This window comes from Prionailurus viverrinus, chromosome B3 (assembly GCF_022837055.1).
Source record: "Prionailurus viverrinus isolate Anna chromosome B3, UM_Priviv_1.0, whole genome shotgun sequence".
In the NCBI taxonomy this organism is placed as follows: Eukaryota; Metazoa; Chordata; class Mammalia; order Carnivora; family Felidae; genus Prionailurus; species Prionailurus viverrinus.
The window spans coordinates 48,830,870-48,842,311 of record NC_062566.1 but is presented as its reverse complement, the minus strand read 5'-3'; the positions used below and the strand labels follow the sequence as shown (position 1 = coordinate 48,842,311).

At 37.1% G+C, this 11,442-nt stretch overlaps 1 protein-coding gene across 1 annotated transcript in view; it reads right to left on the bottom strand.

Moving 5' to 3' along the window:
- Nucleotides 1–344: 344 nt before the first annotated feature.
- The window catches only part of SPPL2A (signal peptide peptidase like 2A), a 52,069-nt gene continuing 40,971 nt past the window's right edge, over nt 345–11,442 (bottom strand). Inside the window, exons 14-15 of the mRNA XM_047863114.1 lie at nt 11,046–11,206; nt 345–756 (exon numbers count right to left, since the gene is read on the bottom strand). Of these exons, the coding sequence (XP_047719070.1) occupies nt 682–756; nt 11,046–11,206 (236 nt within the window). The 3' untranslated portion in view covers nt 345–681. The remainder of the gene's footprint in view (nt 757–11,045; nt 11,207–11,442) is intronic.

The window sequence follows — 11,442 nt, the reverse complement described above, 5'->3', positions numbered from 1 at the left end:
TGTAGAAATTTAAGCTACCTCTTCAAGAAAAACAGACCACTGAAAACTGAAGACTAGTTCTATATATTATGTTTCTTTATATCTGGAAAAATATTTTAATATAATACATAGGCAGACTAAAGTAATTCAGATTTTCAAGTTTAAAAAAAGACTGGGATTTTTAAAAAAACCTTATGCTACAAAAATACGCATTTATAGATATTCCCAAATCCTATTTTTCTAACCACTGCAGTGAAAAGATCCAAAATTTCATCGCTGAACTGCCTTCTAGCATGATCTTAAGCAGTTATTTCTATAGAGCATAAAGTTTATGTAATTCTTTACAGTAAAATCTGTTCATAAACTCACGTTGACAGAAATACTTTAATCTATCATTAAGAGTTGAAAGAAACAGATTTTAGTAGAGGGGTGGGTCAAGACAGTTTTTTAGAAAAATATACTGTGTATAATAGATCTTGAAAATTACACAGACCATACGCTTTTATTTAATGTGAAGGCACAACTTTAACATAGTTAAAAGCAAATGTATTTCAACTATTTGATGTAATTGTCAGTACCAGCTCTTTAAAAATATATATTTGCAAGCATATCATTGAAGCTTCTTTCAGACTGTCAATTCAAAAATCAATTTCAAAAGTCAAACTCTATTTGTAGAAAATCAATTGACAGGTCTACAAAATATTATTGTTGGACATTCTGTTCGCCAGCAGCCACAGGGCTTTCTTCATTTGTTGCATAGTCCAGGTGGCCCATCACCTAGGCACAAATAAAACAAGTTAGGAAATGCAAATTTTCAATTTGCCCTCAATATTCACTAATTTGGCAAAAGGATTCCCACTTTTTAAAAAGGACACAGAGTACTCCCTGGGACTGAGCACTCCTTTTGGAGCAATGCAGTGGCTCAACATCCATGCTCTAAGAATAAGATCAGGGTAACAGAGAAAGCCTCACCATTTGACTCGGAGTCAACCTGATGAACTCTTTCTTTAGATCTTCTACTATTTCCATTTCCCAATACGAATTGCCCTTCATGGCAATGGGAACTCTACCACAAAAGGAAGATATTCCTGATGCTTAATCTAGGACACTATTCCAGGCAGTGTTCACTCCTAAAGGTAAAAAAACTAAAAATGACCCCACAAGTCCCTTTGAGAATACCTGCTGGTTTGGGGACAGTGTAACTTGGTTGATGCCTTGAACAATTTAAGAATGATACTTGAGGGGTGCCTGGGTGGCTCACTTGGTTAAGCATCTGACTTCGGCTCCGGTCGTGATCTCACAGTTCATGAGTTCGAGCCCTGCATTGGGCTCTGTGCTGACAGCTGGAAGTCTGGAGCCTGTTTCAGATTCTGTGTCTGCCTCCCTCTCTGCCCCTCCCCCACTCACACTCTGTGTGCCTCTCTCCCTCAAAAATAAATAAAACACTAAAAAAAAAGAATGATACATGAAATTACGGAAACATTGTATGACAAACATTTCTACTAAAAACAAATATACTGAAGGTACTTAAAAGGTCAAATGAGTATCTGAAAATAAAATCAAGACTACATTTGCTATAGACTACTTTAGAGGAATTACCAGTTAAACTTTTCTCAAACGATCACTTCAGCTATGCTCCATATTCCCAAATAAATCTTTTCATATTTGGGAATGAAGGAAGAAGAAACTGCTTACATGTTTTCAGTTTCTTCTTCAGATAAACTTGCTTAAAAATAGAAAGTACCTACTGTCTTTGCGAAGATTGTCAAAGATTTTTAGATTAGTGATTAATTTTCAGTACTGTGATGCACATTTTCCCTTCTTTATCAAGAATTAGAAGAAAGACCAGCAAGATAAATGTTCCTATTTTTGTAAAAGGATTCTAAAAGCTTCAGTGTTTTTTGGAAAAGGAAGCAGAAGGTGGAGTCATTTCCAAACGGGGTCTCTGAACTTGCCAGACAAGAAGAACACAACATGAGCTGAAGCTTCTGCTGACAATTGTCTCAAGTAACAGAGACAACTTATAAAACCCAAACCTGCCAGTACTCTACAAGTCACCTCAAGGCCAAAGCAGTTTTGAGGTCCTTTATTTGCCAAAGATATTCTCTACATTAAGATAGTTACATGTTCGTAGCACTTCGAGGGGGGGAAGGTCCAATCAAGAAAGGTTAACATATTTACCAAACATTTCACTAGATGAAACATAAGATAAAGTTGTTGAACTGTTGATTTTAGTCATAATTCAAATGAGGGACAGAAAGGAGAAGCATGTAAGATATATTTAGGCTCCTTTTCTTCTAGTAATTTAGAAGCTCTGAGGATAAGAGGTTGGAGCTGTGGGGAAAGAGAACTAAGTGGCCTCAGCAGAATGGGTGCTGGGGAAATCCTCTTTCTTCCCCAAGACCTGCTTACCCTGGCAATTGTACCCTAATGACAGCCTATACTCCCGACGTTACCACACACCTCTTCTTTCCTAAACCTCAGTTACCTCACTGGCACTATAATCTAATTCCTAACTACATAAGCAATGTATTAGATTAAAAGAAAAACTTTCAAAATCAACTTATTAAGAAGTAAAAATCTGTACTCTTTATTTACTTTTCTTTACCGACTTTTCAATGAAAGCAAAGCAATATAGAAACATAAAGCATGACCTTGAAATAGGTTTGTATGTATGTAAGTAGTATTTATTTATTTATTTTAATGTGTATTTCTTTTTGAGAGAGACAGAGCGCAAGTAGGGGAGGAGCAGAGAGAGTGAGGGAAACACAGAATCCAAAGCAGGCTCCATGCTCTGAGCTGTCAGCAAAGAGCCTGATATGGGGCTTGAACTTACAAACCGTGAGATCATGACCCAAGCCAAAGCCAGATGCTTAACTGACTGAGCTACCCAGGTCCCCCAGATAGGTTTTTACTTTTAAAAAACTTTGGGGAGGTGCATCTGGGTGGCTCAGTCGATTGGGCATCTGACTTCAGCTCAGGTCATGATCCTGCGGTTCGTGGGTTTAAGCCCTGCGTTAGGCTCTGTGCTGACAGCTCGGAGCCCGGAGCCTGCTTCAGATTCTGTCTCTGTCTCTCTGCCCCTCCCCTGTTCATGCTCACTCATGCTCTCTCTCAAATATAAAATAAAAAACATAAAAAAAAAATTTTTTTTTTAAATTTTTTTATGTAGGCTTCACACCCAGTGAGGAGTCCAGTGTGGGACCTGAACTCATGACCCTGAGATCAAGACCTGAGCTGAGATCAAGTTGGATGTCTAACCAACTGAACCACCCAGGCACCCCAAAATAGGTTTTTAAAAACATAACAAAAATTAATATAGATAATAAAATTAACTGGCAAAATTGGTATAGTTCTTCATAATATTTGTAAATAAGCAAGGTCGATTTGGAAAGATGTTCTCTGAAATTGGGTCAGCTTGCCTGGCATTTACTGATAGTTCTGCCTATCTATAAGTGAACCAGACTCCAGAAACACTCTAATAAAACTATCATTAAAGGGGGAGAGGTAACCGGAGAGTTGTTGATACTAAAGCAGTGTTGTTCTAAGTATCTCTGTATTCGGACTTGTCAGTTACAGCTTGTGACTTCTAAAAATAATTAGAAGCACTAGTGACATTTAACAGAGACAAACCCACTGTTTACTGGGTATCAACAAACCGAACACTTACTTCCTATCCAGAGTAAAAGAGCCCATTGGAGATTGCTGCATAACTCTAACTCCACTGATTTAGAAACAAACAAAAAAATCCCCTAAAATGATGATTTCTTTTAGTTGTTCTTTATGCCAAAGTAATTATGCCACTGCTTGATTTTTCTCTCCAGAGAAAAAAACACCTTTATTTATTCTACACTAATTAGAACTTAAGACTTTGAGTACAATCACATGGAATTGAATACTGTAACTCTTGAAGCATTCATGAGTTGAAGCATTAAAAAAAAAAGCTGAAGTATTTTCTTGAAGCATTCAAGAAAAAAGTTCATAGTAAATAATAGTGTAAATGGCTTTGAATTATAGGAAAATAATATACAATTAAGATCTCCAAATTAGTAATATTTTAGTGAAATCCTATAGAAATGTTACTTCTTTTGATCAGAAAAATTAATGGAAAGGGCTGAAAGACTCTAAGTAAAATACTAAAGTACTTCTATGAAGTCTCAGTTTTAGAAATAAATGGAGTATAATTTCCCCTTTGGAAAAAAGTATAAAAAGGCTAACCATGACATTTAAAAAATCTCCAGTGCACATATGTGGATCTTGAGAAACTTAACAGAAGAGCATGGGGGAGGGGAAGGGGAAAAAAAGTTAGAGGGACAGAGAAAAACCATAAGAGACTCTTAAATACAGAGAACAAACTGAGGGTTGATGGGGGGTGGGTGAGAGGGGAAAGTGGGTGATGGGCACTGAAGGAGGGCACTTGTTGGGGTGAGCACTGGGTGTTGTATGTAAGCCAATTTAACAGTAAATCATATATTAAAAAAAAAAAAATCCCCAGTGCAAAGGCCTGCTTTTTACCACCACTATTCTTTTTTTTTTTTAATTTTTAAAAATGTTTATTCACTTTTGAGAGAGAGAGAGAGAGAGACAGAGACAGAGACAGCATGAGCAGGGGAGGGGCAGAGGGAGAGGGAGACAGAATCTGAAGCAGGCTCCAGGCTCTGAGCTGTCAGCACAGAACCCAACACAGGGCTTGAACTCACAAACCATGAGATCATGATCTGAGCTGAAGTCAGATGCTTAACCGACTGAGCCATCCAGGTGCCCTGATTTACCACCACTATTCTTGAACCCACTCTAGTATCAGATATTGGAATGAACTAAATGATTAATAGCATAAACAAGTATGTCACCACCTTAGATTCTGGCTTTATTTTATATTACCCATTTTGTATTTGATTATGTCACAAAGTAGCAAAAACTGTTGGCACTTGCAAAAAGAAATGATTACATATAAAGACTGTAAAGATACTAGTCTAATTTAACGTTTAAAAGTGTCTCACTTTTAAACACAACAAACATAATAATTTTGGCAATTTTATGAGGGCTGCTAAAACACAAACTTACACACATACACACAAAAGTGACTAAAGGTCAGTGGATTAAGGACTGAACATTACAGATGCTTTGCATGAAGAATTTCAATAACACTAATGGAGAATTTATAGTGTATAAAATACTGTTATCAGCAGTGTGGGTTCCTAATACCTATGAGATAATAACTAACTGAGGAAGGTATACATAAATATCTACACTGTGAAGCAAATATTAATAAGTATTTAAAATACAAAATCTACAAAAAATATGGGGAAAGGTGAATCTAATTTCAAGTGGAGAACTCTTGGGTATCTGCTTGGAGAAGGAAGATTTTGAGTTGGGAATACTATAAGAGATATTCTGGAAACCATCTGGCAATGCTATGAAAATAATGGAGGCAGAGGGAGAGAATGGAAAAGGTTATGACACTGCTAGACTGAGAGATGAACCAGGAACTACCTGAGGGTTGATTTCAGGGCTGACCCTCAGGTGTGTCTTACACTGGGTCAATACCTTGTCTCCCTCTGTTTTACCAGACTTTTTGAGGTTCCAGGTTGTACTTTCAAAGCCTCTGCCTAGCCTTACCTGATCTCATCCACTTGCCTACCAAGCCCTGGGCTAACCCACCACTATGGATTAGATTTTCCCACCTGCCTGTAGATCCAACCTCATTTCATGGATGAGGAGACAGTCATAAGAGATGACGTGACTTGGCAGAACTGATTCCAAGGCCTATAATATACTGTTTCCCACAAATGTCAACATTCAAGCTAAATTAATTTTGAGTTTAGCTACATTTTTTTTTTAAAAAAAGGAAACTGCTGTGTATATATATATATATATATATATATATATATATACATATATTTAAAAAATTTTTTTAAAATGTTTGTTTATTTTTGAGGGACAGAGAGAGGCAGCGCGCAAGCGGGGAAGGGGCAGAGAGAGAGGGAGACACAGAATCCAAAGCAGGCTCCAGGCTCCAGGCTCCGAACTGTCAGCACAGAGCCCGAAGCGGGGCTCGAACCCACGAGCTGTGAGATCGTGACCTGAACCAAGGTCAGACGCTTAACCAACTGAGCCACCCAAGTGCCCCTGAACTGCTGTATATTTTAAAGTTTATTTATTTTGAGAGAGAGAGAGCGAGTGAGCGAGCAAGAGAGTGAGAGAGAGACAGCAGGAGGAGCAGACAGAGAGGGAGGGAAAAGAGAATCCCAAGCAGGTTCCACACTGTAAACGCAGAGTCCAATGTGGGGTTTGAACTCATGAACCATGAAATCACGACCTGAGCCAAACCAAGAGTCAGACACCTAACTGACTGAGCCACCCAGGTGCCCCTAATTTTAAGTTTAAAGGCTGGACAAAAGTAGTAAGACATTTTCTTTTTCACAATGGGGATAACTTTGTGAAGGCATTATATTCTATAAGTTTCAAAAATGCTGGTTTTCTAAAAAAAATAGATTCTCTCCTGGCAGCAGTCTGTAATATTCTGCAACTAGCTTGCCTAAAATTTCAGCATGTGCCTTTTCTTCATATTTTAAAGTGTAGTGTACAGTGGGAAAATGACCACATTTAACAGATTTCTTTTTCCTCTGAGGCTTGTGATGGCTATCAGATCTTTTTGCAAACTGAGTTAAACGAACTAGATTTAACAAACACCTTAAGTTTTAATATTCAAACTGGGAAAACAGAAATCTAGTTAATGAACTGAAAAGTAACAGTCAAGCAACAAATAAACCAAAACAGAAAACCCAATTCCTATAAATAATAGCAGCAAATACACAGTGTTTATGATATGCCAGGCCCTATTCTAGGCAATGTGCATATTTGACAACAACCAACCCTCTGAAATAGGATGATTATTATTCTTTTTTACACTGGAGGAAACTGAGGCTCCAAGAAGCTAAGTAACTTGTCTTAGGCCATGTAGTTAATAATGAACAAAATCAGAGTTCAAACTTCGGTAATCTGGTACCAGACTCCACACTTTTATTACTATGTGCTATTTTATATTCTGAATATCTTTACTTAATAGAATGATGACATCACACTCCAAAAGTGAGAAGTGTATAAACAAAGTTGTCTTACTCTTTTTTTCTCTTAATCTTTTTTCTTTAAAAAAATTTTTTTTTAAGTTTATTTTTAAGAGAGAGAGAGAGAGAGAGACATAAAGTGTGAGGAGGGCAGGGGCAGAGACAGAGGGGGACAGAGGATCTGAAGCAGGCTCTGTACTGACAGCAGAGAGCCCGATGTGGGCTCGAACTCACAAACTGTAAGATCATGACCTGAGCTGAAGGCAGATGCTTAACCAACTGAGCCATCCAGGCACCCTTTTTTCTTTTTTAATATAGTTAAACTGTAAAACAAAGTTCACAAGCTGCCTCCCTGTCCACCCCTCCCCACCCCTGCAAATTTGTTTTACCTTTTTGGGTATGTTAAAGTGAATTTTCCTACAACCAATTGTCTTATTTAGCTTCTATGTTATATGATTAAGGCCCTGCTGGGGTTATTTACTACTGCCTACAGCAGTCTGCCCTGCTGGGGTTATTTACTACTGCTTTGTGTCAGCTGTAGTGGTCTTCCCCTTAATAGGTAGTTACTGTGAAGCAGAATTCTAGTTTTTTTCAAGATCACTATTTTTAAGAATGAGAATGAAACTTGGATGGTCTAAGGCAGAGGAGTTGTTCATAGGGAATATAAATGCATCCCTTGGTTGAATTCCTTCCTTACCTACCATCCTCTTTCCCCTCAATAAACATCATAGAGAGAAAGGAGGAAAGGTAATAAACCAGAGAGAAAGTGAGCTGTATTTTCAAAGAAACACAATGTTATTACATTTACGTATATGACATCTTTAAAATTCAACTATTTGTAGTGTGAGTTGGCATAAAAAGATCTCCACACAAAATGTTCAAAGTAGTTGGCCCTAAAGGAAGGTGGCGGCATGTGGAATTGTTAGAAAAGGACGTTCTATGTTTACTTTAGACACTTTTGTATTACTTGTTTAAAGAATGTAAACATGCATTACTTTGTAATTAAAACACACACACAAAAAAAGAAAGTAAAAACAGGATTAGGGTGTATGTAAAAATTTTAGTTCATTAATTGCCACTAATAATATTAACCTATTAATCATTATAATAGAACAAGGATAATCAGAAATCCTTCAATGAACATTTTTTCACATCAACTTTGTCCAAATGTTTAATCACTTTCTGGACAATCCCCTGAAGAGAAATTACTGGGTCAAAGGAAATGGTAGTAAAATACAGTACATGTGTTTGAGAGTATTACATAGCCATTAAAATGATTTTTTTAATAAGGAATTTAAAAATGAAATAACACGCAGTGAAAAAAACAAAACAGAGAACTCTTTGGAGTATGGTATCATCTACCCACATACGCATTTATCCAAGAAGGCACACGAGGGAACTCACATAAATCTTAAGAGCGCCCACCCTCGAGGTGGTGGAATTATTGGTGGACTTCCTTTTCTTGTGTTTTTCTATATTTTTAAATTTTTCTGTAATAAGCACACATTTTTAAAATAAAATGCTCTAAAAGCTGTATTAAAGGGGAAGGAAAATTTTGTAAGTAAAAATGCTGGTGATGAAAATAACAAGACACATACTTCTTGTGTGTCTTACATTCTGTAAGACAGTTATATGTGTTCTCATTAACAGTTCCGAATTTAAATTCTAACCTAAAAATTTAATGTCAACCCTAATCAAAATCTCCTTAGACATCTTCTCTGTCCTGCTCTACCTCATAACCAGTGAATCAGATAGAAACTTCTTGCTCACAGTTCTGTCCCGAGCTGCTGCTTCTCCCTCTGTGTTCTCACTCGGTGCTTCCAAATTTCTGTCTCTAGCTAGGTCTGTTTCCTGCACATCAGGAGACATTCATTCATTTGCCTATTATTTCTCTCTTCTTGTTGGTCCTATAGGTGCTCTAAAATGTCCAATATTGAATTCATCACCATTTTCCTCAAACCTGTTGCCCTTCTTTATCTCTGTGAATGATATCACATCTACCTACTCAGTTACCTAAGGCAGAAATCCTGACTCCATTTCCTTCTCTTCTCCCTATACTGACACTATCACTGTATTCCATTAATTATGACTCTAAATTTCTCTGGACTTCGTCCTCTTCTTTTGATCTCAATACTGTATTGATTCTGGCTACTATTGCCCCTGATTATAATAGCTGCTTTAAGTTTTGCTCCTTTCTTCAATCCATTTTGTAGATTTCTTAAAACCCTTAAATGGTCTCCTATGTTCTCAAGATAAGAGTTCAAAGACCTCTTTGAAGGTCTTTGGCTTACAAGACCTTATGGGCTGTCACCCCTGTTTCCTTCTCCAGTTTTCATTTCCTACTGTTACTCAACATTATAGTCATCCTAAATTTCACTCAGTTTCTAGAATGTGCCATGCTCTCTTCCCTCTGAGCCTTTCAAGACATGGTTCTTTCCACATGGAACACATGGCTCAGGCTTCAAGTTTCAACACATAAATTTAACATTCTTTAAGACTTCTCTAAATCACCTTTGATTCTGTCACAAAACCACAAGCACTGGGTATCCCATTGCTAGCTTTCATGGCACCCTATATAACAAATAAATACATTTATCATACTTTGTTAGTGTCTATCTGCATCCTCCACAAGCATCTCACTTTCAAGAGGCCATGAGAGTAAGACTGTTTCTAACTTGTTCATCTTTTATCACCAGCACCTAAAATAGTACCTGGCTCACAGAACTGCTCAATTAACATTTTCTATATGAAAATAAAACTATTTTAAGAAAATGGTTATGAAGAGCACTTTCTGGGATGTGGCTTTCAAAGGCTAAAGTAGAGTGTATGCTGTAGGACATACTTTAATTTTTAAAAATCTATAAAAATAAAAAATTGTGTGGGTGCCTTCTTCATGTAAAAGTTACATGCTATTTTACTGGCTTAGTCGAGGGCCTTGTAGCCATAATCCATGCGCATAAACATAAGTTGAGACAAAGGCATTGTGAGGTAGGCAGGGCAAGTATTATTATTTTAACGAAATTTCAAAGGAATTACAAGATTTACCCAAAAGAATTCTAGACCACTGCTTCTTCAAATTATAGTAGTCTAACTTAATGAGTTAATCACCTCTTGTTAAATAAAGATGATACCGTAGACCAACTGCAAGATGGATATGAACTTTGAACTGTTTACCTACTAACAGAATTGCAGCCACCCACCCAAAGTATCTCTATTTTTGTTCATGTGACCACTAACACACATGTATGAGGGTGGATGGAGGACAGTAGTTTGTTGTAATAGGCAAAGCAGAGCTAACTGCCTCATGAAAAAAATCAATGTGATGACCCTGACCTTAGTAAGCTAGAGTTTCCCAATCCCCTTTAATTTCAATGGAAACAAATTTTACTGGAATATCAAGAACATTTAGAAAAAGGAGAAAGGGGCTTAACTGTAATGAAGAAAAAATGCAAACATAACAGGTTCTGATACCATGATTTCCTCTGCTCCAGGGATTTTACAGAAAGGTCTGTCTTGATCCAGTTAAATCTGAAATGGGTACCCTATTGAATTTAGTTAGACCCTTTTAGGTACTAAAGAGAGTAGAATTTTTATCTGCAAAACCTTAGGACTCTAACTATATAAATAAATAGCTAATATCAGACTCAAAAATTCTGTACTTATAGTTTTATTTTTCATGAAGCCTACTTTCCTGTGCGGATTTGAAAACTTATGTTGAAATGCTGTTGTGGTTTTCCCTGATGCCCTCCCACTGCTTCTTGGTAGTCTCACCTGGAGTCACCAGGATTTTGGCATCAGATGAGATGAAAACTGATGATGCAGCAGGTGGACAGTAAGGGAGTAATGATGGAAAAAACTTGGGACATCCTGACAGATCCAAGGTAACTTCTGGGCACATAAAAGCTTTGATGTATATATATATAGGCAGTTCCCAGCCAAAGTTAGTCACTGAATTACATCCTAAGATAACTTGGTAACCAAGATAGAAGAAGCACATACCTGATAGCCGTTACCTTTCCAGAACTTTTTCATTTCCTTACGTCTCCAAGCAACAACTGAGGCAGTAATAAGTGTGCAAGGAACTAAATAGAGGAGAGCAGGTTGCCCCTTTTTCATCAGCACCAGAACCACAAATGTAAGTATCATGCCAACAGAATAGGCTATAAGAAGAATACCAATTGTCAGTCATTTCTACATGCTACCAAAGGCAGATTTTGACTCCCTCACTGAAGTGGTGGTTTTCAAATATTTCTAAGGATATTTTTGCCCTATGACTTTTTTCCTAATTTCATCATTTTCCTAGACAGCAATTAGGAGAGACACTCTACAGAGCTTTTGAAAATTTGGAAACTAGTTAGTATTTCAATTATAATTACCCTAATCATCAATCATTGAT